The sequence below is a fragment of the Neopelma chrysocephalum genome, unplaced genomic scaffold (assembly GCF_003984885.1).
Source record: "Neopelma chrysocephalum unplaced genomic scaffold, ASM398488v2 Primary Assembly neopelma1_104968, whole genome shotgun sequence".
In the NCBI taxonomy this organism is placed as follows: Eukaryota; Metazoa; Chordata; class Aves; order Passeriformes; family Pipridae; genus Neopelma; species Neopelma chrysocephalum.
The window spans coordinates 1-26,996 of record NW_020927297.1 but is presented as its reverse complement, the minus strand read 5'-3'; the positions used below and the strand labels follow the sequence as shown (position 1 = coordinate 26,996).

The window sequence follows — 26,996 nt, the reverse complement described above, 5'->3', positions numbered from 1 at the left end:
GGCCCTTCAGTGACTTTGCTTAGGAAAATCAGGGCACAAACAGGGCTTTGATTTTAAGGATCTACCTTCAAGCAAAACAGTCACTGTATCCTTTTGCTTCCAGGATCTTGTTCACCTCCTCCAACACCCCTGGATCCCCATGGATCCCTCACAGATCCTCCCTGTGGCCACTGACGATGGATTCACAGGAGGGAGAAAACGCTCCTGCAGCGCGTTGGAGGGAACTGAGGCGTCTCAAACCTGGTGTTGAGACCACAAAGCATTTTCCTCCAGCCAAATGCAGCCCGGGAAGCACAGTCCCTGGCTCCTCATTAGGCACTCAGTCCTATTAGGCAAGTCCTGATTAGCTGGGTTTACCCTCCACTCCCCCCCTCTGTGGTATTGTTTAGCCTTGGAGCCACGGGCACAAAGCTGCAGCCTGGGCCCTGTTCCTTTACAGGAACACTAAAGGCACCAAAAAGGGGTTTGCAGCAAACCAAATTTAATTAAGGGGGGGAAAAATATCCAAAGTTTCAGCTTGGAAAAAAACCCAAATAACAACAACCCCCAGGGCAAAGAATTCTATTGTCTGTAATGTCCAAGTATTGTGTTTCAATGTTGTTGGAAGTGAAAAGACGGTTTTTCTGGGTAAATCTTTCCTGAGCTAGTTCAGGGGCGGGGTTACATCATCTTGGAGCTGGAGGGAATGTTTTTTTTCTCCCACCCCAAAACCTGTGCTCAGAAATCCAGGCGAAGAGGGAGGTGGAAAACAGTGCTGCTGGAAGGTGAGATCCCAGCAGGGCTGGGACAGGGCTGCTGCCAACCTCGTGCCCTGTCTGTACCTTTCCATCCTGCTTTGTTTCATTTCACCTTGACAGAGGGACAAGGGTGACCTGTTAAAAACAAGCCAAGGGGATGGTGCCAGCAGCCACGTCCCAAGCCCAGACTCACCTGGGTATTGTGTAATTTCTGAGGGACGTAGCCTCTGTTCCTGCCTTTTTCCAGACCGCTGGTGAGTGGCATGGCCAGTTCTCCTGGGGAACCTGCAGGTCACTCCCTTCATTGTCAAAATTCACTCTTGGTTCCTGCTCCCTGCTCCTGTGTTGCCCTTGAGACCTCCTCTCACGAGTGGCACTGAGCTCTCCTGGGCTGGGGCATGACCCTCCACCTCTAAAGTGCTGGAGAGGGTTTCTTAAAAAAAAAAAAGAAAAAAAAAGTTATAGGAGGCAAATGAGCTGAAATTTTCTATTCCAGAGAAGGGAAAAGCACTGGATATTCTGAGTGCAGTGGGATGGAAATATCCCCTCGCTCCAGCCCTTCTGTGAGTGGCTGAAGCCCAAAAGTTGGTGGTGTGCATCCCAAAAGGCTGGGCAGATCCCAGTCTAGCTCAGCATAACATGCCTCATGCAAAAAGAGCTTCATGGGAAATGCTGCAGAAGGAGCAGAGGGTCTGGCTGGGTCTCCTCAAGCATTTGGGGCACTTTGAGATTTCATCAGCTGGTTCCCCTCTGCCCCTCTGCCAGCTGCACTTTCTCATCCTGGGTTTGGACTGGCCCAGGGCCGTGTTGCTCCACACAGAGCAGTGACATGGGATTTGGGGGATCTCTGCACCCCATGGGTTGATGTGAAGACAGACCAGAGTGGGGAGTGACCCTGTCACCCCCCAGGCACATATGCACAGCTCCAGGGATACACCACCAAAATCAGGACTCAGCACCATGGTGCTGACAGCTGGAGCTGGTTCTACCAAACCAACAGGTTCTCATCCTGCATCCAGTGTGGTCAGTGGCATCTCCCCTTGCACACACACCTTTGGATCTCAAGTCACCGTGGGATATTTGCAGATATCTGGATGACTTCCCAGCCCTGAATTCTTGGCAAGACCCTGGTAGGGGTTTCCAAACTTTCCCCATGGCCCACTGATGCCTGGGGAGATAGAAGAAGACTCCCACAGCCACGGTCTCATTCCTCCAGGCACTTGCTGTTCACTGTATCTGCCACCTCCACTATCCCACAGCTCCCCATTTCATTCCCACCAGCTCCCACCTGCGATGCCACAGCAGCCTCAGTGCTGCACATCCCTCTCCTCTCCAGTCCCCATCCTTGGAAGGGTTTAAAAGCCATGTGGATGTGGCACTTGGGCACATATTTTAGTGGTGGCCTTGAGTGTGCTGGGGGAACGGTTGGACTCCACGATCTTAGAGGACTTTCCCAACCTGGATGGTTCTGCAATTCCTACAACAGGCACTGGATGTGCACGCAGCGTCTGGACGTTGAGCAGCATCTCCCTCTGGTGGCAAAGGAACGAGGTTTTGAGAGAAACACCTCTCCAGCGTTTCTCCCCTCTGGCACCATGGGGAAAAATCTGTATGTGCACCAGGTCATTTGGGTATCTTCAGTTCTGCCCCCCTCAAAAGATGGGAAGGGTGGGGAGGGGTATCTGGAGGTGTGATTTGCTGCTGGAGTCCTCCTACTTCAAACAGAGCTTTAGAATTCACTGATGAGTAGGTTTAGATTGGATATTAGAAAGAAATTCTTCCCTGTGAGGGTGGTGAGGCCCTGGCCCAGGTTGCCCAGAGAAGCTGTGGCTGCTCCATCCCTGGAAGTGTCCAAGGCCCCAGATGGGGCTTGGAGCAAATTGGGATAGTGGAAGGTGTCCCTGGCCGTGGCAGGGGATTGGAACTAGATGGTCTTTAAGGTCCCTTCCAACCCAAACCATTCTGTGATTCTGTGATTAAATATAGGTTATTTCTGTAGGTGGAGACCTGTGGCTCAGTGCTGGGACTGTCCCCAGCATGCAGGACTTGGGCCCTGGGTGTAACAGGGCTCTCACACAGGCTGGAAGCCTTTAAGGACAGATAATCCATATTATTTGCCCTGATTTCACATTGCTTATGTGCACCCCCAACATGAGACACAGACACAGCAAAGGCTGGTTTGGGTTTTTTGAGCATAAGTATATATTATTAAAGGTAGAAAAACAAACTAGATAAAAATTCTTGTAATGCTCCAGCAGCACTTCTGCCTTCTGCGTGATGCACACAGTGAGGAGGACTCTGGAAAAGCCACTGGAACTGATTTGTCCCTGCAGAGCACAGCCACAGCATGGAGGGCTGGGATCTGGATGGGGACAGGGAGCCTTCATTACATTGGAATGTGGCTTCACTCCATAACCAGCACCAACTTGGTTTTCAGTGCCCGGGAGAACCATCTGGCTGGCTCAGCCCTGAGCAGTGAATGCATCATGGAAGCTTTTTTTAATAATTCATTGCATGCCTGTGTCCTTCCTGCTGCCTTTCCTGCCCTGTGGCACCACTGGAGTCCTGCCCACAGGGGGACAACAGCTGGAGGATGTGGCCAGATGTGCCTCAGCTGGCACCCCTGAGCTTGCTGGTGAATCCAGCTGACCACACCTCAATTAACACATCCACCCATGTCCTGGGCACAAACCCATGTCCTGGGCACAAAACCACGCCCAGCCAGCCTGTTGGGAAGCACTGGCTATTCCTGAGATCACAGTATTGAGTCTTTTAGTTCCTGATATAAATAAACCCTGTCTGCACTGGGGATCTGATGGTGGCAGGACTATGTAGATCTGAGATTTGGCCTGAGGCTAAATTTAGGAGGCAGCATCCAGGCAGATGTGGATTATAGCCTGGTAATCTGTTCTAGTGGAAGATGTCCCTGCCCATGGCAGGAGGTTGGGCCTAGAAGAGCTTTAAGGTCCCTTCCAACCCAAAGCATTCTGTGATTCTATGATCTGGAAGCTGGGTGGAAGAGGGCAAGGAGGAAGCTGGGCAGAAAAGGCCACCTGAGGAAGTGGGACAGTGGACAAGCAGCAGGACATGGCTCTTGGCTACAATTCAGAGTCCTGAGGTTGTGGTCTACAGCATGAAGAGGATCTGTGACCCTGAAAAATGGAGTTGGTAAAGGTCTCAAGATGAACCTGGTGGGGGAAAGATAAACCAAGCACTGCTGAGCCTTACTTGAGGGCTTACTCTGCCCCGAAGGAAGGACATAAAACTCATAATTTTTCTGGTTTAGGCACTTATTTGTCCTGAGAAAACACCTGCTTTGGCCAAGACTGCAGCCTGGAGACAGCAGCCAGGTCTCCAGACTGGGACAGGCCAGCAGCTTGTACAGGCACTTGGTAAAGGACACAGTTCAAGTCATTGTCACAAATATACCAAAGGCAGCACACTCTGGCAGCCTGGCAGGACTCTGACATAAATGAGGTCAATAAATAACTAGCCCTGGACTTTTAGGGCTTTTTAAGACCTTTGAAGTTCTCCAAAAATGCAAGTAGAAGATGCACCATGAGGGAAGGTGATGTCCTGGTGATGGAGGAGCACATCCGCCCAGTGTCAGGGGCATCACGGGGACAGTCTTCACCCCACCACCTCCTGCCAGGCCTTATTGATGAGACAGTCACCCCAAGGTGACAGTGCAGCCCTTTACAGGGTCACCCTGGCAACCCAGACAGGTCTGTCCCCTCTCCCAGCTCCCCCAGTCCTTGCTGTGGGCATTTAGGGTCAGCCTTGGGGGTGGAGGTGAAGCATGGTGACCTCAGCTTGCTCCTCCTGACAGTCCCCTGTGTGCCACAAGGGTGGGTGTCCCAGAGGTGATTCCACCCCATGAGGGCACCCTCTGTCCCCTCTGAGCCCTCGTTGGGGGCACCTGCCACCCCACAGCTGCCTGTGTTGCCAAGGGAAAAGCTCCTCTGCAGGTGCTTGTGGGCACAAGTGCCCAGGATTGGGCTGATGCTTGCCATCCCAAGGGATAAATCCTCTCCTCCTCCTCCTCCTACTGCTCTTCTTCCTTCTCTCAGGCATCCTGGAGAAGGCTGGGCTTCACTGTCTTTTTGCACCAGGGCCATGCACATTGTTGTGCCTGTGCCTGTCCCTGTCCCAGGCAAGGTGATGCCTCCTGCAACGGCAGTGAAATACACAGAGGAGCCCTCAGCTGAATCCGGGGAGAAGCTGCTGGGACGGGATACAGATGGGGGAAAAACAGGCTCCTGCCCTGCTCCATCCTCCTGTGCCATTCCTGCAGCGCCAGCACTGGGTTTGATGCTTCCTCCATTCCCCACTGTCAGACCAGATTCAGCCTCCTGAGGAACAATGTCCCTCAGAGGGGGAGAAAAGTTTGCCCCAGACTCAACTCCGGTGGGTTTCCCCATCATCCATCCTCCAGGATAAACCTCTCCCATGCCACCATCTCCGAAGGCTGCATTGATCACAGACAGATCTCCTGTCTTCAAGGCCAGCTTTACCAGCAGCCAGTGGTGATGGTTTGTCCAGCTGTCCTCCAAGCACTCTCTGGACTGCAGGAGCGATGAGCTGTTCCCATTTTTTGGATCTGCTGTGATCCCTTCCCCTGACAAAGACTCTTCATCTCCTGAAATTCCTGAGCTCTGCCCAGCTTGGGAGCTCTCCCCAGAGACCTCATCATCACCCGCTGCTGCAGCACTGCAGGATGTCTCCAGGAATCCCTGCCAGATCTCTGTGGACTTGGGATGGAGCAGGCTGTAATAAACCACCAGAGCTGTGGCACCTGGAAAAGAGCAGAAAGGTGTCAAGGGATGAGTCCCAGGAGCATTTGGGTGAGATGTGGAGAAGAGGCCAGACCTCACTGCCACCTCTAGATCAACAAGCCCTTTGCAGAAAAGGTGCTGGACATCAGGTGCCTTCTACTGGTACAGACATCAGGTTCCTTCCTAGTCCTATCCTAAACTCATCCAAGGGCAGAGGGATTGCTCCTTTTCCAGCCCAAACATGCCCTTTCTTGATCACAACTGATCTGCATGCAGCCAGTCTGGGGGGATGCACAAAGCCCAGCACACGTGGGCATTACAGCTTCCCTTTGCTCCCAACCCACAGGGAAAACATGAGCCTGGTCAGCACGGAGATGCTCCGAGGGCTGGAGCCCCTCTGCTCTGGAGACAGGCTGGGAGAGCTGGGGGCGTTCACCTGGAGAAGAGAAGGCTCCAGGGAGACCTTTAGAACCCCTTCCAGTGCCTAAAGGGGCTCCAAGAAAGCTGGAGAGGGGCTTTGGACAAGGGCCTGGAGTGACGGGAAGGGGAATGGCTTAAACTGAAAGCTCAAAGAAACAAAGCAAATTGTCTGATGCAACTAAAATAACTGACGATGCTCATTTACTCAAACTTCTCTCAAAATGTGCAATCCAGGCTTTAAAACCCCCAGATCTTACCTATTACAGACCCTGACATGACAGCTCCAGTCACACCCAGGCTGTTCCTCAGCTCTGCCTGCAGGAACCGGGTGGCCAACAGCAGCAGGAGCGTGTTCTCCATCAGCATTATCTGCAGAGCAGAGGGAAGAGAGTCGTCACATTTACCCTTCTGATGCTTTTAGATGTGCTTCTGATGACAGAAAACATCCAATTTCTAATTTTCATAAATTCACAGAATCACAGACTGGTTTGGGTTGGAAAGGACCTTAAAGCTCATCTTGTTCCAACCCCTTGCCACAGCAGGGACTCCTTCCACTAGACCAAGTTGCTCGGAGCCCCATTTAACCTGGCCTTGAACACTTTTCCTGTTTTATTTCGTACCTAACATACCAGTTAAAACATAAAAGTTGTTGACCTTAACTTTCTGCAAGTTGTCCACCTTTTTTTACCAGGAAAAATAACCCTGACATTGTATGGCTGCCTCTAAAAAAACGAAACCAGCAGAGAAGGTGCATCCACCTTAGAGACCATGTGGTTTTTTATCCACACTGGATTTTCATCAAGTGGTGATGTGAGAAATGAGAATGGAGAGTCTGAAGCTTCTCTCCAGCAGCTGCATCCGTGTGGAGTAAGGAATGCCCTGGGTACTTACTGCATAAAATACAGACACCCTGGTCTTGGAGGGACCGGGTCGGACATTGATGTAGCAGAAGATGTACACAGCCCCCAACAGGCCATTAAACAGCCTCCAGCGGCACGGCTGGGCCACAATATCTGTCTGCTGGGCCACCAGCCAGAAGGACATGAGCAACCAGTGGACACCTGCAAGGAGAAGGGACTGTACAGGCAAAGCCGTTCCTGGGGAAGGCTGCAAACAGCTCCAGCACCAGGAGCATTGCAGGGCTGACCTCAGGGTGGGATGTGGGGAAGAGGGATCTCAGGTCTTACCTGCCACAGCAAAAACCCAAAAGGAGTAGAGCCTGGCAAAGAGCACCAGGGCCAGGACCCTGGTCCCCAGCATCCCTGTCCTCCAGAGCATCAGGCAGAGCATGGCCCCAGCCGGCAGGCTGAGGTGGCCAGGCTTCAGCAGGCAGGTGAAGTGGCTGTAGGAGGCCAAAGCCCAGGAGAGGGAGAGCAGGGACAGCCCTGCGCTGACACCTGCACAGGGACAGGGCAGTCAGTGCTCTGAAGGATGCCCAGCTGCGCTGTGGGGCCATATCTCAGTGTCAAGGAGCTGTTGGTAGCATGGCACCCCAAAATAAGCCAGACACCCCATGGTCCTGCCAACAGAATCATGGAATCATGGAATCACAGAACGGTTTGGGTTGGAAGGGACCTTAAAGGCCATCTAGTCCAACCCCCCTGCAATGAGCAGGGACAGCTTCCACTAGATCAGGTTGCTCAGAGCCCCATCCAACCTGGCCTTGAATGTTTCCAGGGATGGAACTGGAGTATTTCAATTAGTTTATGCTAAATCTGGTCTTCTTTGTGTGCTCAGTATCTGCCTGTGGAAATCCTCTGACCACTCTCTCCCATGGGTAGATCTCTGCAGCCCCAGGGCAGCTCCATCCTGGTCACTGCCATCGGACCAGAGATGACCTTGCACACCCCGAATTCTCCCTTTGCACACCTTAAAGTTCACCTTTCCTGCAAAGTAGCCCCAAACCCCTAAATGCTCAGCACTGCAGCATGATTAGGGCTGGACCACCAACAGGAACATGCTGGGTTCACACCCAGCCAAGACACTGCGCGTGGATATTGCTCGTACAGACTGTACTGGCCAGGAGAAGCCATGGGTGGCTCAGAACTCCTCTGCGTTCAGCCACAGCAGATCTTGCAGCCACATTTGTCCCTGGTGCTTTGTGTTGAGGCTTCCCAGCCCCTTTGCAGCTTTCTCCTTCACCCAGAGCCCACCCTGTGCCCTGCCCTGCCAGGTGGGCACATGCATCCCTCACCCAAACACATCATTCCTATACAATTCAAAGCATCCTCCTGGGAACTCCCAGCTTACCAGGGATGAAGCCCACTGGGTCAACAGCCACAACAACGTAGGCCTGGAGCAGGAGGTGAGGAAGGGTCTGCAACAGGGCTTCCAGGAGCTGCAGCACACACACGTCCCCGAGCTGTGTCAGCACCTCCCCAGCACGGGCACTGCCGCCTGCCATCCGCAAAACATCCCAGTACCTGCAGGAGTCACCGTGCTGGGATGTCCACCCTAGTTTTGGCAAGTTTGGGACTGCACCTGGGTTTGGGGGGGTTGGATGGGTCACAGGGAACATCTCTCACCGCTTCCAGAGGCCCAGCTGGAGGAGGTGGAGCACCAGGAGCCAGCAGCTGGGTGGGTGTCCATCCGCCCGGAACCAGAGGATGCTGAGGAGCTGAGCGGCATAGCCGGGCACCACACAGGCCGTGGTCAGCCCAAACCAGCCCAGCTGCCCATGGACAAGGTAATGGATGATGGCACAGAGCCCTAGAGAAGGGCAGAGAAGCACCACTGAGGGATGCCACAGCCACACAACCCAGCAACTGAGAGGTGCCACCCACAATCATAGAATTCTTGAAAAGTTTATGTTAGAAAGACCTTAAATACTATTCAGTTCCAATCTCTGCCAAGAGGTGGGACACCTTCCACTATCCCCAGTTGCTCCAAGCCTCATCCAACCTGGCCTTGAACACTTCCAGGGATGGGGCAGCCAAAGCTTCTCTGGGCAACCCGGATCTCACCACTCACACAAGGAAGAATTTCTTCCTAATATCTAATCTAAATCTACTCTCTTTCAGTTTAAAGCCATTCCCGCCACAATTCCGTCTCCCAGTCACCGAGGGGGTTCGCAGCCCTTGTCCCAGTCTTATCTCCAGCTGCCGGCTCCCGGTGGCTTGTCAGCCGTGGCACAGCCACCACCACCGAGGGGCCCGGCCCCAAGAAGGGCTCTGATAAAAACCTCAAGCTCCAAAGTACATAAATAAATAAATAACATTTTAAAAAGTGAAGAAAACCCCCAATTTTTCATATTAACCCCCCCAGAGACCGGCTATGTCTGCTGAACGCCCCAGCCCGGGGACGGAAGCGCGCATCTCCCCCCTCCGCGGGAGCGCAGGGATGATTCCCCACTCCCCGGTCTCCAGGGGTGACCCGAGACCCCGGAGATGGCGGTAGAGGGGCCGCTGCCACCTTCCCGCCCGCCTTCCCTCCCTCTTCGGGGTGGCGCAGCCTCCCCACAACCCCGCGCATCCTGCGCGCATCCTGCGCGCTCACTCACTCGCCCCGCGCTCCGCCGCCAGCAGCGCCAGGCTGAGCCCGGGGATGGCCCCGCGCATCCTGCGGAGGAGGAGGAGAGGGAGGAAAGGGAGGGGGAGGAGGAGGAGGAGGAGGAGAAGGAGGAGGAGGAGGAAAAGGAGGAGGAGAAGGCGGAGGAGAAAGAAGAAGGAGCCGCCGAGGCCGGTGCCTCCCCGCCCGCCCTTACCCGGCCCCCCCAGTGCCCTTTCCCGCCGGGAGGTGTGACGTCACGGTGCTTGCGTCACACCTCGGGGGCTTCACCAGCCCGCGACCCCTGGGGCCACTGCGCACTGGCACAAGCCCATCCCGGTGTCCCCCAGGTTGTTGCGCACTGGCACAAGCCCAGCCTGATGTCCCCCAGGCTCTCGTGCACGGGCACAACCCCACCCACCCCGATGTCTCCCATGTTTTTGTGCACTGGCACAAGCCCACCCCGGTGTCTCCCAAGTTTTTGTGCACGGGCACAAGCCCACCCTGATTTCCCCTTGGTTCTTGTGAACTGGCACAAGCCCACCCCGATGTCCCCCTGCGCGATGCCCGCCATGCCCCTGTGCCGCAGGGATGAGCACTAGGTGGCAGCCGGGACATGGTGTGCACGGACCCGTAAATTAATCCGGTTGTTTTCCCCCCTCCTACCCCAAAGACAAAACCTTTGCGAAACGAGATCCCAACCGTCGGTGGCTCCAGGGGCCCTTGCGTGTGCAGAGATGTGTCTCATCTGCTTTTTATCACAATTCCCAGCCCTGCAGCCTCCATCCCTGATGCTTTTCAGGAAGTAAATCCGCAGCAGGTCCCTACAGGAAAAGCCACGGAAGGGGGGTTTAATTAGCTACAAATATCATCTAAGGTTTTGTAATTGGTTTTGCAAAATCCTGCAGGAAGCTCCCAAAGCTTTGTACATTGGCTGGGCTGTTGGATGTGTGTGTGTTCAGGGGCTTTCACACATTTTTTTTATTTTTAACGATTGTTTTTGGAACTCTGAGAACAAAGCTCAGAGTCTGATGCTTAACAGGAGCCACCAAACTGCTCAGAGATGCCCTTGCCTGGTTATCCCTTCTCATGGGAGCATCCCCAGGGTTTCTGTCTGTGTCCAGCACTGCTTTTTACCATAACTTGGCATCTTTGCATCTTCAACTCCAGTGGTGAGGTTGGGGATCAGTGGGTTAATGTTGTCACTGGTGGAAGGGACAATCCTGTCCCACTGCCATGTCCACATTCATGTTTCATTAATTAATAATGTTGAGCTGTTGGGCCTAGCTCCAGAGAAGCATTTTAATAAAGCCAAGGGTGTAATTAGGGCTCTGGAGCCAAGTGAAGCTCAGCCTTGGTTGTCTCTGAGCCTTGTCCTCCACAATAGCAAATACGCAGCTGCCAAATGGCCCATTCCTAGAAAACCCATTTTTTTTTGCATGCAAAGCACAACTCAGCCTCTAATGGGCACCAAAGCCTTTTCCAGAGCTGAGGGTGGGATGTTGAAGAACCATCTTTGCTTGCAGATCCAGCAGTGAAGAAGCTACAAGGGTCCATGCAGGCACAACGTGGCGTGATCCTTTTTGTTACTCACAGAAGACATGTGAGAACCTCATCATCTCATCCCCCTGCCCTCCATCATCATCATTCCTGGGAAGAACCCACCCCAGGGTGTCTCAGCTGTCCTTTCTCAGCCTCTCCTCCTGCTCAAAGGCTGTATTCCAAGCCAGGAATAAATTTCCATGCCACACGGGTCGTGCTGTTATCGCCCCAAAACAATGCCAAGCAGAAAAGGAGAAAGCCAGAAGGCCTTCCAGAAGATATTCCCAGAGCTATCCACCCTCCCCAGTTTCACTGCCAGCTCCCAGTTGTTCTGGCTGCCTTCCAGCCACTGGTTTGGCTGTGCTTTTCTCTGCTGGACTTTGGTGTTCAGGAACCTCTTCTCATAAAAAAAAAAACTCTCAGGCCTCCAACAAAGGTACATCCTGGAGAAGAGTAGCTCTGCTGAGACATTAGAGCCCCTTCCAGTACCTAAAGGGCCTCCAGAAGAACTGGAGAGGGACTTTGGACAAGGACCTGGAGTGACAGGACAAGGTAGAATGGTCTTAAGTTGCAAGAGGGAAGGTTTAGATTAGATAACAGGAGAAATTCTTGTCTATGAGGGTGGTGAGGCCCTGGCACAGGTTGCCCAGAGAAGCTGTGGCTGCCCCATCCCTGGAAGTGTTCAAGGCCAGTTTGGATGGGGCTTGGAGCAAGCTGGGATAGTGGAAGGTGGCTCATCAGCCATCTCCATTGATTTTGGTGTAGCACCTTCTCCAGGCATAGTGACATTACTGCACAGCACCAAGCCAAAGGAAAAAAATCATTATTAATAATAATAATCAAGCTCTCCTAGCCCAAGCTGTTGAAACCTTAATCACTCCTTCCATCTACTGGTTTGAAAGTCCTTTGTACCTGTGAAATGAGGCTTCTCTGGGCAACCTGTGCCAGGGCCTCACCACCCTCACAGGGAAGAATTTTTCCTATTATCTAATCTAAACCTTCCCTCTTGCAGCTTAACACCATTCCGCCTTGTCCTGTCACTCCATCCCGTGTCCCAAGTCCCTCTCCAACCCTCCTGGAGCCCCTTCAGGCAGTGGAAGGGGCTCTCAGGTCTCCCTGGAGCCTTCTCTTCTCCAGGTGAACACCCCCAGCTCTCTCAGCCTGTCTCCACAGTAGATGGAGCATCTCCATGGCCTTCACTGGACTTGCTCCAGCAGCTCCACATCCTTCTGACATTGTGAGCCCCAGAGCTGGACTCAGTGCTCCAGGTGAGCTGCCTACAGGTGATATCACAGAGACCCAGCTGCCCCTCACATGCTGTGCCAAGTTTCTGCCCAGGTGTTTTGCCACACACCCTGTCTGCAAACACTTCACAACACCTTAGAGAAGGTTTTCAGCGAGTAGTCCCTCCCTGGTGAACTCAGAGATCAGGTCACATCTTCTGCAGGTCACTCCCTTGCTTGAGGTGACAGAGCAGAGAAGTTCTGAGAGGTGATTGTGGGTGATATCAGAAGATGCAGAGATCACGTTTTTATGGCTGCAAGATGGTGATTCTTAGAACAACTAGTCCAGGCACCCACAAGAACATTTGCCTTCCTGGATTAGGTGCAAAGGACCTAATTCCAAAGCTGTTTGTGAGAGCTGCTCTGTAAAAGTGACAGTACAATTAGGTTTAACCACCTTGTGGGACTAAATGCATTCAACATGTGAGTACTGAAACTCAAAAAAAACTCCCCTAAAATGAGGAAAGAAAAGCACCAAAAGGAGCAGTCCAGAGAAACAAGAAGCCTGCAGGCAGCCTGAAAGCTGTTAAAAAAGGCTGTGCTAGAAACGTCCATGAAGTATTTGCTTTGACTGGGAAAGAAAACAAAGAGATCTAAGAAAAATCCCTGCAGGGCACGAAGGGTGAGTCAAGGGAGGTTCTGGCAGGGATGAGCTCAGCAGGGCTCATGCAGCTGGCAGAGGAGAGCAGCAACTCCCATGAAACGGGTCAGATTCCAGAAGGAAAAAGGTATAAAAGGAAAGTGAAGATCCCATTGCAACAGACACCTGAATTTATAGAAATGTCTGTAAATCCCTGGAAAGCAGGAAACCATCGGGGGAGTCCTTGAGAAAGGAGAAGGACACTTAGGGGTGCTGTGCTCAGTGCACTGCTCTGCCCATGGCAAGAGAGTGAAGGCTATAATAAAACTGAAATTGCTGAGCGTGGGCTGTAATAATTTCCATAAATAGATGTGGCTTAACATATCTTAAATACAGCGCAGGCAATTAGTACTAAAAATGGTTTGGTGCAAAAGTTTAAAAAAAAAGAATCACTTTTTTTTACTCCTAACTATTAGATTACTCTTTTACTCTCACTTTTTTCCCTACCAATCTCTAGTGCAGATCTTTTCCATGTTCTTAATCAAAATAGAACTGCCCAAATTTTCTCTTTCAACAGTAGAAATGATGCAGTATTAATAACACCTCATTAACACTCCTCCTGAATTTCCAAAGAAGAATGAACCTCCCATTTAACATAGGTTTAGGTGTTTTTTTTAACCTAATTCCAGCTGATAATTATTTTCCTTTTAGGGTGATAGAATGTTCATGTTTTTAAGGAATTAATATGAAACCTCTGACAACAGATGGAGACAGCACTTCCCCATAAGACAACTGCAGGCATTTAAGGAGAAATTCCTGCCAGGATTTATGTGGTAAATTAAATAACTGGCTAGTTCATTAGTAACACTCAGATGCACATGACTATCCTCATCAAAACCTGAAGCACATCACTGCAGAAGGCAAAATTAATACCTAGAGCTAGAAATCATTGCATATCCCTCAAATACTGGTTGACATTGTGTGTATATATTATAGATATATATATATATATATATATATATATATATATATATATATATATTAGCTTCAGGTATATAGTTTCCTTCCATGCCACAAGAACCAAAATAGTGGATGAGAGGTATCCTTTGAAAGATTCCTGCTCTGTGGACATCAGCTGGGTAATTCCCACCACGTACCATTTCCCTGAGGGTTCCCATCACACAGCACCAGCTTCCAATTGAGATGTGCAGAATAATCACCCAGCAGCAGGACAGCCTGGATGGCTGGTTTTATTTTATTCATTATGTTTATATATATATAAATAAAAATAAAATATATCAAGTTTATGATATATATGTATAATATATGCATATATCTTAATAACATATTATGTAAAATATATCTGTTGATTATATATTTATATATTACATCTATTATATAAATATATATTATATAAATATATATTGTATGTTTATTATTTATTTATTTTATCATGCTGGAGAGCAGATGCCACCAAGCCTCAGCTGGCCAGAAGACAACATATGGCCCAGAGACCTTGACTGAGCTGCTGTGGCCCATGGGCTGCTCAAAGGGAGGTGGTTCAAGGCAGTTTAAGCCGCTCAACCCATTTCCCCAGTGGATGCTGCAACACTTTGAAAGCCAAATCTTGGTTTCTCATAGGAGGATGGCAAGAAAGAGGATTCACTGTGTCACCCCAAAGTCACAGGGACTGTGTGATTGGCCAACAAAAGACGGTGGAGATCAACCATCCTCCACCACCCTCCAGAAACAGCACAAGGCCACGCTCTGCTCCTTCATCTTCCTGCATTGGGGTGGCTGACACTGATCCAAGGATTGTTCCAACCTAGAGCCTCCTCCTGCCTGGTAACAACCGAAATCTTCTCATTATTCAGCCTCTCTTAGAAAGTTTTGTCATTCTTAAACTGGCTGGAAACTTCATATCTTTCACTTTTAGCTGCATTTCACTGTTTTAGCCTTAACTGTGCAGTGACTCCAGTCTGACAGGAGTCAGTTCTGGAGGCTTCTAATATTGATAAGGGAGAAGAGTTTTTGTTGGCTGCAGGAAATGTAAACACTCAAAAATTTATCCTGGAAATCATATAATTCTTGAGGTGAAGGAAAGGCAATAGCCACTAAGAAAGAATAAGAAGAAACTGGATTTTGATTTAATTGTAAAGGAACTTTTTCTGCTCTTTTTTTTTTTATTAGAAAAACTTAAGAACACACATTGGGTTGTTTTGTATAAATATGGCAAAAATTTCTTATTTTTCTATTTAAATTAACAGCTTTAACTTCCATAAAGCAAATCAAATTTATTGCAATCCATTGCAAAGTATCAAGAAATCAAGAATAAATGTCTGGGTGCTTAATGCATTAATCAAAAGGGAGTTTAAAATAGTATTTTCTGCATGGTAGTTTCTTCCTATGCCATGATCCTGTGTATGCTCCAGGGAAACCTTAGGACAACAGACATTACCATAACAAAAATGTGTAACAGCTCTTCTAGATAACTCCTAGGTCTTGAAGAACATTTCTGTGTGTCACTTCTAACCCCATGATAACTGTGGAGGGACCACCTTCTCACTGATGTCTTGGCCTCCTTTCTCTGTAGGGACCCGAGTTCCCAGCCCACCCTCTGCCATGAAAATCCTTCCCTTTCTCTTTGGTCTCCTCTTGGTGGCATTTCATGGAGCTGCAGGTAAGGTGTAAATGAGGATGGGGGACTATAGAGAAGGAGGTGCTGGTGTCTTACAAAGGTGTCCCGTCCCCTTTGGGATGTGGCCAAGCTGCCTCCTGCAAAGAATCTTCACACATGCCATCAGAACTTGTGGGCAGACAACAGATGATACATGAAATTAGCGGGCAAACACTCCAACCGTCACTTCAGTGCCTTTGCTACTCCTCTGGAAGTCCGGTCTGAGGTGAAAGCATGAGGGGAAACCCCAAAATTACCATTCAGCACCAGCATTTTCCCTGTTAGAGGCTGCAGACTTACACTTAAATCAACTTGTTTCTGAGTCACCCTACAACAACCAAATCAAATCATGATCAAATATTTTTAAGCCACACAGCAAATAAAAGGAATCTGGTCCCATACTCTCTAAATATTATTTGTTTCAGGAGTTTGTTCTTGGAGTGAGGAGGCAGAAGATGATGAGTTAGGACTGAAATTCTACTGGTAGCATCTCCTCAGTGGAGAAGCCTGTGCAATCACAAGTGGTGGTGTAAGGCTGTCCCTCTTGGGGGAATGCAAAGGAGTCTGGAACCCCAAACCCACCCTAATACCCAGGAAAAGGGTTTGTGTTTTAACACCATCTCTGAAAATGGCACCAATGCAGTTGCAGGGCACTCTGTGCACAAACAAGTGCCCGGTGAAGTTTTGGGGTTGATCTCTGTGGGAACAGGGCTGAAAGTGTCCTTTGGGGGAGTAAGGATGGGAAAAGACTGTGATGGACTGCAGAAGACCAGAAGACCAGTGTCACACATATCCCTGAAGGGATTTGAAAGATATGTAGATGTGGCACTTGGGGACATGGGTTAGTGGTGAGCTTGGCAGTGCTGGAGGAATGGTTGGACTAGATGATCCCAGAGAACTTTTCCAACCTAAATGATTCCATGGCTCTATAATTCCATATGCTTGTCTGATCTTATTCTTACCTGGGCCTCTGCTTATGGCAGTTCTCACAGGCAGGACACGGGGCAAAGCATTCCTTTGGTCTGTTTTATGTCCTTGTTTAACACACAAATACACACAGTGGATGCTTGGCCTGTTTACAGTAGGACCTTTCTTCTGAATATAAAAGGCAAGAAATTTCTCTGGAAAAAAAATACTTCTGAGAGCTCAGACTGCTCACAATCATCTCTGCAATGTCCCACAGAAAGATAGTTTGGCACCAGAAGTGTTTTATTCACCCTTCTCTTTTATTTCTGCCTGGGATTTTCTGGGTCTTGCTGGGTGTGCATGCACCAGTTCACTCATATGCTGGGAATCTAACACACCAGGGATGTGCTGGATCCACTGTGAGTGTGTAATATCCACTATCTGTGTGCTGGAACAAGCTCTCCTCTCTCTGAATATGCTGGACTTAGTGTAGTTCCACGGATGAGCTGTGAAACTGGAATTAATTGGTTCATGTGCAGTCATTCAGGTGCATCCAGAACATATCAGCTGCCAGGCTACCTCTCTATTAATCAACCAAACAGGGCCAGGCATCAGGCTGCCTAATTAGCAATCTGCTCCCTGGGGTCATTTTGATCTCTGACAACTAGCATTGCCATAGAAAAAAAATTGTTCTGGCTGCTGGCCATTCCCAAAAGGTAGTTTGAATGTGGGGATGCTATTTTAATGGAGAAGACAGTTTAGCCATGTAGGTAAGAGCAATGCCAGGCTGCCAGGCCTCAGACCCAGAGGACAATGCCTGGTTTGCTGTGTTTGGTAGCATGGAATTGTTCTACATGGATTGATGATTTTATCCACATATGGACAACCAGGACCTGTTTTGAGACATAGCTGAAATTTATAGGGAGGAAAATAGGCCAAATCTATAGAACCATAGAATCATGGAATGGTTTGGGTTGGAAGGGTTCTTAAAGATCATCCAGTCCCAATCCCCTGCCATGGGTAGGGACACCTTCCACTATCCCAGGTTGCTCCAAGCCCTGTCCAACCCGGCCTTGGACATTTTCCGGGGCAGCCACAACTTCTCTGGGGAACCTGTGCCAGGGCCTCACCACCCTCACAGCCAAGAATTCCTTCCTAAAACCTAATATAAATCTCTCCTTTTTTAGTTTAAAAATTTTCCACCTTGTCCTGTCACTGTTTGTCCATGTAAAAAATCTCTCTCCCTCTTTTTTGTACAAGTGTGAGCCTCCCAGTCAAGCTGGTGCCTCCCTCCTTAAGTGTGACCTAAAAGACTTTCAGAGCTGCTAAGTGCCCACTTACTGTTTTATACCAGGTCCCTGGTGTCTATCCCTAAAATGTGAGTTCCTAAAGGAGTCCTGGGCTTGGAGACACAGTTCTTACATCTGAAGAAGGAATTAGAGGATATGCTTGGTTGTTCTGCCCACTGACCTCCTCCTCTGAGGGCTACGTTAAGACTGTGTTTGGGCACAGGTGTGACACGGTCTCAGCTCACAGGAATTTAGCAAAATGCAGAACCCTGACAGAAACAACTGTCTCCTGGTTTTGTTTGTTTGTTTGTTTTTTAAGGTAGAAGCCTTGCAAGACCCGTAAAACCTTACATGGAATGTGGATACCGTGGGACTTTCTGCCACAGTGGGAAATGCCCTCGTGGCAACGCTTACCTGGGGTTGTGTCGTTTCGGGTATAGTTGCTGCAGATGGTAAGTTTAGGATTTAAATGGGGCAAAGATGGCTCCCCAAATTTTCAGTTGAACCCTGAGTAAGACTTTCCTCATCAACATGATTCCGAAACACCCTTTCCTTTGTGCAGGTTGTAGTGTGGCTAATTGCAGAGAATCTCCAGGGATGATTGCTTTTGGCATTGTTGGATTCGGGGAATTGTTGTACCAGTCATCAAGGATTTGTCATTCTTCTCTCAATAAAAGCAAGATTTAGGAAGTTTGTATGGTTGTTTGTTGTCATTCATTTTTCCAGAAGTCTTATCTGCATTCAGAATTTTAAGTGAGAATTCTGAAATCAGGCTAAACTTACTAGGAAAGCCTAGTTTACCAAAATATTTCCCCATCTTGGGTTACTGATTGAATGAATATTGGCATGTTCTCCACACATCCCTGCTAGGGATCCTCTGCCGTAACTAAAACTGGGATCTGTCATCATTTCCATAGGGAGCACAAAAGTCTTCTCCTGTGTGGATGCTTCATAGAACCTCTGCTGTGAAAACTTTCAGTTCCCACCTCCTGGTCCAAAGCTTTCAGACCTGAGAACAGTATCTTCTTTCATTATAGGAACTAAGGACACACAGAGCAGGACAAAGGGAGGCAGGTGACCCCAATTTGTAATTCGAAGCCTGATTTTACCTTTGGTTATTCTGTCTGATATAAATTCGGAGTAACTCTGCAAAATTTATATCGACTGCGGTTGCAAATCAGGAGATCTGAGCTAGACTTATGACATTGCTTGAGACAATTAGACAACGTGTACAAGAGGCCAACACCTCTGTGACTTTGATCACTTTTCTTCTAAGAGGTTCATCCTGTCCTGCTCTGGACCATAACAGAAAACTCAGAAGGTTCAGGTTTCTTGGTGAGCTCCTGTCTCTCCAGCTGCTCCTGCACCACCGAGAACATCCTTGTGCAGACAAGGACTTGTGTAGGTTGGACTTGATGATCTCAGAGGTCTTTTCCAACTTAATTGATTCTGTGATTCTGTGATCCTTTGATCCTTGTTGCCCAGAGAATCTGTGGCTGCCCCATCCCTGGAAGTGTTCAAGGCCAGGTTGGACAGGGCTCTGAGCAACCTGGTCTAGTAGAAGGTGTCCCTGCCCACGGCAGGGGGTTGAACTAGATGATCTTTAAAGGTCCTTCCAACCCAAACTATCCTGTGATTCTATGAAGGTAAGAGCAGTAATGGTTGGCTTTTAAGGTACACAACAAACCCAAATACCTACATGCAAAGGACTGACTTGAAGCCCTGAGCTCCCCATTTGTTGCAGATCATCTGTTCTCCCTTCACAGAATCACAGAATTTTTAGGGTTGGAAGAGACCTCTGGAGATCATCCAGTCCAATCCTCCTGTCAAGGCAGGATCACGTGGAGCAGGTGACACAGGAACACGTTCATGTGGGTTTAGAATGTCTCCAGAGAGGAAGACTCCACACCCTCCCTGGACAGCCTGTTCCAGTGCTCTGCCACCCTCAAGGGAAAGAAGTTCTTCCTCATGTTGAGGTAGAACTTCTTGTGTTTAGTTTACGGCCACTGCTGCTCATCTTGTCCCTTGCCACCACTGAAAAGAGTTTGGGATCATCCTCTTGGTACCTGCCTTTGAGATATTTATATGTATTGATCAGATCCCCTCTCAGCCTTTGCTGCTCTAAACTGAACAGGCCCAGCTCCCACAGTCTCTGGGCCTGTTCAAAGCAGATGTTTCTGCAAATGACTCTGCCACCATTGAAACCACAGCCTTGTGAAGGGCAGGAAACTGGGCCAACGGCCACCTCCCAGGGATTCCCCTGGATGGAAACCTGAGGAAATTGCCAAGGGGAACCAAACCAGCAATTTACAGTTTATGTCCTAAGAAGTTTTGCACAATCCACGGAAGGTGAGTGTTTCTTTCACAAACTGGAATGGCTCAAGATGCTTTGCTCAAGGACTGAGGACTTTGCAGAGAGGTTTCAGCCCTTGTTATTTTAGATTCAGCTCTGGAGACAGTGTCTGGAACCACCATCATGCAGAATACATCCTTTATCATCATGCTTTCAGTTCACCACCACAAATAGCAGCCCTTGCCTTCATGACTTGGGAATGGCCTCAAGAGCCAGCCTTGAGTGAAACACATGCTGAAACCTCACCCCCTAGGATCCATGCTGCACATCTCCTCTCTGCTTCTTATCCCAATTCTACTGCCCTAGCACTCTGTACCTGTTCAAATTCATAGAATCATAGAATAATAAAATGGTTTAGGTTGGAAGGGACTTCAAAATCATCTAGATTCAAGTCCCTGCCATGGGCAGGGACACCTTCCACTAGACCAGGTTGCTCCAAGCCTTGACCGACCTGGCCTTGAACACTTCCAGGGATGGGGAATCCAAAACTTCTCTGGGCAACCTGCTCCAAATTTATCTCACAGCTCTTCCCAGGAGGTAGAGATGGTATTGAAGATGGATTAGATAATGCCAGGCAGATTATAACTGAACTGGTGGAGTGGGACTGTCCATGCCACAGCCAGATGTGCAGTGGCTAAAACTCATTTGAGACACATATCAAGCCCTTGGTGGAATGGCTGGTCACACAAAATCACAGTTTGTGCCTCTAGGTTTCTACTACATCCCAATTAATCACAGAATCATAGAATACCCTGAGTTGGGAGGGATTCACAAAGATCACCGAGTCCAGCTCCTGGCAATGGCGCTGCTGTCAGTCTTTTAGCACAGCCCCTCTCCCTCTGTGCATGTCTGGGAGAGGACATTGTTTCATGGAAAAGAAGTGTGAAGAACAGGAGATCTGCTCACCCCAGTGCCCCAGCAGACCTCTTTGAACATGTAAGAGTGGTGAGACACTGGCACAGGTTGCCCAGAGAAGCTGTGGCTGCCCCATCCCTGGAAGTGTCCATGTCCAGGTCAGACAAGGCTTGGAACAACCTGGTCTAGTGGGAGGTATCCCAGCCCATGGCAGGCAGTTGGAATGAGATGACCTTTAAGGTCCCTTCCAAGCCAAGCTATCCTGTGATTCTATGATTCATACAACCACTCAGGGACCACCCATTACTATGCACGAGTAGGTTTTTAACATACATACACACACATATGCTCAATGAATCTGCAAGAAGGCCGAAAACATATATGAAGATGCACCACCAACACACTGAGAACCAGTAAAGGGTTACATACAGCAAACTCCACAAAACAAAGACACAATTAAAGCTTGTCCTTCACGGGGCTGCCAGTTGGACGGAGATGTCATCTCATGTGGCATCTTCCCAGTTATTTTGCAGTGAAGCATAGAGAGCACGCTTCACGTGGGGGGAGGAGGACAGAGCTCCTTTGTGTTGTGAAAGCTGATTGCTGGCCAAGGTCTAACGAACAGGGATGCTGTGTATGTCCCAAGAGGTGTCCAGCAAACCACAGCACCGAGCGGCCCTTACGCAAGGCGGGATGACACAAGATCCCTGGCTGCAGGCCTGGGAATCCTTCTTAGAGGTGTCAGAGGAGGAAAACTATGCTTCTTATTCTCTGGCAGGGGAAGAAACAGGAAAAGGAACTTTTTGGCTGGACGTTTTGAGGTGTCAGCCATCCCAAGGGACACTGTGCTACGTGGAGAGACCAGCTGGCTTGGACCAAACTGCTGCCGCCGGGAGCTGAGAGGCTGCGGGAGCTCCTACCCCTGGGCTGTTGAGCTCATCCTCCTGCCAGTGACTGGTGACATCCCTTCTCCTCAGTTCTGTCCCTGAGCAGGTGCTACACAACCCGCAGGCAGGGATCCTCCCGTTCATCTCTGCCTCCTTTCTCTTCTCCCCAGAGCTGTGACACTGCTGGCGACTCCCAGCCATGAGGATCCTGCCTGCCCTCTGTGCTCTGCTCCTCCTGATGCTCCTGGGAGTGACAGGTAAGAAATGTGGAGGAGGCAGTGGAGGGTTTGTCCTCTGTCGGTATTTTGTAGGGAGGATTTGCCAGCTGAGCTGATGAGTCACGTGTGAGTTCTGCTGGTGGCTGTGCCATCCTCCCTGGGGTCCCTCTCATCCCATACCTTTAAGGAAAGGCTCCTACTGCAGGTTCTGCAGTTGGGACTGGAGCTGAAACCTTGTACTAAAGCTCTTGTGCTCCAGGGATGAGGTTTTGCCACCATTTCGATACCTCCTGTCCCTTGCCTCTCTGAGTCAGCAGCACTGGGCACAGCAGCCCTGCTGAAGAGGAGGAGGTGGGAGGAAGGCAGACCTTGCCTTCACCTTTGGATTCTTCCCTTCTTCCAGAAGGGAGGCAGCAGGCATGTTGGAGAGCCTCTCCCAGAGCCTGCTGAGGGGTGGTAGTGACCGTCCCATCCAAGTGTCATAAACATCACCTTGATTTCTGCTGCAGGTACCTGTTCGTGGTGAAGGACAGGCAGGTCTGGGCCAATGTTGGCCACACAGGGAGTAGGGGTTGTGCTCAGCACCTCAGCAGGGTTGTCCTAAAGGTCTCCTCTCCTGGTTCTCTGCAGGTCTGTCCCTGGCTCGAGGATCCCACCAGGAATGCGAGCGTCGCGGGGGCTTCTGCTCCCACCGGTCCTGCCCTCCCGGGATCGGCCGTGTTGGCCTTTGCTCTGAGCAGGAATTCTGCTGTCGGATGTAAGTTCAGGGTAGCTCAGAGGGCTCTGGGGGGTTAGAGGCGAGGCTGTTAGAGAAAGAGTGGGGGGAATATGCAGCCCAAGGGCATGGGGACATCCCTGAGCCCTCACGGCTGCCTTGGCTGGGACAGGCACTGCCAGACCTTTCCTCCTGCAGGCGATGGTATCCCTGAGAGGCTCCTGGATCCCAGGTGCCAGTCTCTGAGACCAGCCCTTGCCCTCTCTGCACGGTCAGGATGATGCTGCGTGGAGGAACTGAGCACCGCCGGGAGCAGCGACAGCCCTGGACAGCCAGACCATGATCCCATGGGAATCCCTTTAACCCAGTGTCCCCAATACAAGGTGGTGGTTTGCATTCCCGCTGCCAAGATTTGTGTGTGTCATCGGTGTGCATCTCTTTCCTCTGGCTGCAGGGAAGGGCAGAGCAGATGGGGTGAATTCCTGATAGACATGGACCCACAAACACCCCCCCTCCCCATCCACCATCTCTCCAAGCCAGCCCAACCACACCAGCATCCCACCCATGGATGGAGGGGGGATGCATGTGACAGCCCAGCACCAGCCTTCCCGCTCAGCAAGGGCACCCCTGCATTTGGGTTCAGGGATCGATTGGTTGCTATGACCCCCCTAATTTCAGTGGGTGGCCTACTGGTTGTCCCCTGCCTCCCAAGCCTGGTCAGGAGTCCTCATGGGGCTGTTCCACTGGACACACACATTTGGGTCCATCCCCAGCTGTGGGGCCTGGGTGTGTGGCACCACGGGGGTATTGTGGGGTCCAGGGGTAGCTGGGGGTGGGGGAAGCCATTCTGCTCCAGAGGAAATGGGGATTGATGGCTGTGCCATGGGGCTTCTTAGGAGCTTGGGATTGAGTTAGGGGTCAGTGCTGGGGGGGGTCAGACCTGGTTATAGGCTTGGTAGGCTCAGTTAGGAGCCCAGGTGGGTCAGCGTTGTGGATGATCCTTGGAGCAGATCCACAATGCTCAGCTCAGGGGTGCCATGGGAGTGTAGGCACTGCCATGGGTCAGTCACCATGGGGGCTGTGGGGCAGGAGGCATCCCACTGCCTCCCACCAGGGAACAGGGCAGACAGGGCGTGGGAGCAGCCTCTGCCTGAGACTTTGGGCATCTCCATGGGGATGGGCCAAAGCCAGGCCGGGATGTCAGCTGTGGGTACACATCAAGGTCTGGATCAGCAGGGCCGAGCTGCCTCTCTGGTGGGGTCCAGCACAAGATCCCCAGTCATGGTCTCCCTGCAGGGTGGACGAGAAGACCTTTCCACACTATGAAGTGTCCTTGGCTCTGCTGGTCCTGGACTGATCCTGAGCCTGGTACCAAAGTTCCCAGGACTTTTTACATCCACAAAGACTTAACAATGGATGCCCAATCCTACTTCTGTGGATTGATGCTCAGGGAATATCCCCATCATGCATCAAGGCCGGGTTGAAGAAGTTTTGAGCAACCTGGTTTGGTGGAAGGTGTCCCTGCCCACGGCAGGGGGTTGGAATGAGATGATCTTAAAGGTCCTTTCCAACCCAAACTATTCCATGATTCTATGTGTGTCTCTGATAAATGGCATCAGACCCTGTGTCCCTGATGCATCCAACCTCAAGCCCCTTTGTTTTCTCCAGGGTCCAACTCCCAGAACTTTGGTACCTCTGGGCAATGGACCAACACTCCTGGTGTTCTCTCCCATAACCAGTGGTCTGGTTTGAAGCTTGCTAGAGGACTGCACAGCCATGGACACATACCAGAGACAGATTGTTTGTACATAAAATGGTTAGAATTAAAGTTTACTTGGAATACAGGACAGATTATGGTGATCAGACATAGGGCATGGCCATGCTTACTTGAGCTGGGCCACAAGACATGCCACAAGGGATGCCTTGCTTCTTTCTATCCTATCACCTGCTTTTTCATGATCCACCTTGATCTTTACCTTTCTGAAACATCACAAATTTCCTATAAATCCACAAATTCTCTTGATCAAGTCCACATCTCCAAGGCCTACTAAGGCCCTATTCACCTTCCTTCACTAATCTCCCTTAGTTTGCACACCTTTACACGGAGTTTTGCTTCTGCAGAATCACATTTGCAGTTTTTATACCAAGAATGGCAATTTTAGGAGCAGTGCATTCAGACAGGGTGAGGTGAGGTGTGGTCTCACCTGATTGCTTTTCTTTTGCCCGCTGCTGTTGATCTGAGTATGCATGAGAAAGACAACCTTGAGCTTGACACTTCCCAGCATGTCAAACGCAACTCACCTTGGCAAGGATGAAGCTGTTAAAAGAGAAGAAAACCAAAATATTTTGCATGTTTCTGCACGTCACACAGCACCAGCTCACTGAGTAAAATGACAGGAAAGGAAGAGACAAATATTTTATCTTTTTATCACAGGATGATTTGAGGAGGAAGGGACCTTAAAGATCATCTTATCCCACACTCTGCCAAGGACAGGGATATCTTCCACTATATCTCAGGTCGCTCCAAGCCCTGACCAACGTGGCCTTGAACACTTCCAGGGATGGGGCAGCCGCAGCTTCTCTGGGCAACCTGGGCCAGGGCCTCACACAGTAAAGAATGGTTAGAACTGATTTCTACTGAAGTCTGCATCAACCAGCTTGCTCTGCCCATCCCTGGCAGGTCATGTCAGGCCACCACAACCTGTGTGCTGCTGTGCAGGGGGTGTCACAAGACGTGTTGCAGGAGGATAATGGTGACATTGCAACAGCCCCAGGAGGCCCCTCAGCCTCAGCAACTGCATCAGGAAGGGACGAGGGGAAGCCCCAGCACCCCCACACAGATGGTGGCTTTCTGATTGGCCCAGGGGAGATGTGTCAGCAAGAATAAGGGAATGTTCCTGCAATCTGCAATCATATAAAATCAGAGCATTTTGGCCAAAAAAGTGCTCCTTGGACCCAAGGTCATCTAGACTCAAGTGATTCCTCTCGGGTTTGTTGTTGCCTGGACACCAAGACCTTCATCAGGTAGGTAACTGTGGGGTTTCCTGGAAAAGAATCAGCTTTGGTAACGGATTTCCCAGAGACTGAGACATGAGGAAATACTCCCAAGGTTTGCAAAGCGGCACTAACATAACAATTGTGCTTAAGAGAAAGGTAGAGGAAAGATCATGTGCTGTGTTTGGAGGCAGCCCCTCTGCAGTTTGGGGAACCCCAGTGCCCAGGCTTCTGCACCCCCTGGGGCCCTCCATGTCCTCATTGCCTCGGTGTTCCCTCTGCAGCCCTGTGAAGAGCCAGGAGAGGTGGATCAGCCATGAAGATCCTGTACCTGCTCTTCCCCTTGCTCCTCCTGCTGGTCCAGGGTGCTTCAGGTGAGAGGGCAAATGGGGAGATGGGAGGGGGTATAAACCCTCATCACTGGGTGCCAGGAAGTGACCACATCAGTTGGAGTGATGTGAAGGGTAGGGGAGATTAAGGAGAAAGGTGGGTCTCCAGTGATTGTCTGAGTGAAGACAGACAAGGGGTGGAAGGAACCCCTGGAAATAGAAGCCTGGCTTCTACTGTGGGTCAGGGAGGGGGTTGTGTTTCATGCTCCAACCTTGCACCCAGCTGTTCCTGTTTTGGTGTCTCTGGATGATCTTTTGCACTGTGGTTGATCTTTGCTGTGGGGAGGCTGGAGATGAGCCCATCTATTGGCCTGAAATGCACAGGGTATATCAGCCTTTTTCAACCAAACACAGCTCTCTCATGTTATTGCCTTATTTGTTCTATGTGTATCTTTCCCCATGGAAACTTGAAAAGCAGCTGGATGCAGACGGCGAGGGGGATACTGCACTTATGGAAGATGCAACTTCCCTGCGAGACCTATTGGAAGATGTACCCTGTATAGTGTGTGCTGCAAAAGATAAGGTCTGGATTCCTGGCAGAGGGAAGAGTTTCCTCCTTTGTCCAGAAAAATCTATTACAAATTTGTTTTGTGTCAACGCCTGTTAAATACTCTCCTGCATTTATGGTTTTTGGGAGAGGTCCAAGAAGGAAGGCAAAAGCCCTTCTGGGTTTGGACCAGGCCAGAGTGGGGCTGCAGGAGCCCCAGGTCAGCCAGTGCCTCCCCACCCTCCTCCAGTGCCAGGAGGCTCATTCAGGTTTGCAGAGGACTCACCCAAGCCAACAAAGAGTGAAGCATTTACTGTCCTTGGGCAGCACTGAGGATATGATCCAGGTTTTGCTGAATCTGCACAGACTTGGAGTCAGGGCTGCCACCACTGAGATAACTCAG

The 26,996-nt window shown here is 50.2% G+C and overlaps 2 protein-coding genes across 2 annotated transcripts; one reads left to right on the top strand and one right to left on the bottom strand.

Annotated features, from left to right (window-relative positions):
• Positions 1-3,700: 3,700 nt before the first annotated feature.
• LOC113962098 (XK-related protein 5-like) lies at positions 3,701-9,489 on the bottom strand. Its single transcript, XM_027672908.1, has 7 exons — positions 9,432-9,489; positions 8,458-8,641; positions 8,183-8,355; positions 7,120-7,329; positions 6,824-6,993; positions 6,190-6,301; positions 3,701-5,532 (listed from the first exon to the last, which is right to left on the bottom strand). Exons 1-7 carry the CDS (start codon positions 9,487-9,489, stop codon positions 4,442-4,444), a joined length of 1,998 nt encoding a protein of 665 aa, XP_027528709.1. The 3' UTR covers positions 3,701-4,441.
• Positions 9,490-14,538: 5,049 nt separating this feature from the next.
• LOC113962099 (gallinacin-5-like) lies at positions 14,539-23,132 on the top strand. Its single transcript, XM_027672909.1, is given in 5 exon segments — positions 14,539-14,668; positions 15,417-15,503; positions 21,961-22,047; positions 22,639-22,765; positions 22,922-23,132. Coding segments are annotated over 4 exon segments (288 nt in total). The 5' UTR covers positions 14,539-14,668; positions 15,417-15,445; the 3' UTR covers positions 22,938-23,132.
• The last annotated feature ends 3,864 nt before the right edge of the window (positions 23,133-26,996 follow it).

Bases quoted from the DNA above. Each gene is read 5' to 3' on its own strand.
- LOC113962098 (XM_027672908.1), bottom strand. From the start codon at position 9,489: ATGCGCGGGGCCATCCCCGGGCTCAGCCTGGCGCTGCTGGCGGCGGAG. The intron at 7,330-8,182 runs GTAAGCTGGGAG...GTCCCTGTGCAG, and splicing joins CCCAGTGGGCTTCATCCCTG to GTGTCAGCGCAGGGCTGTCC. The intron at 6,994-7,119 runs GTAAGACCTGAG...TTCTCCTTGCAG, and splicing joins TTGGGTTTTTGCTGTGGCAG to GTGTCCACTGGTTGCTCATG.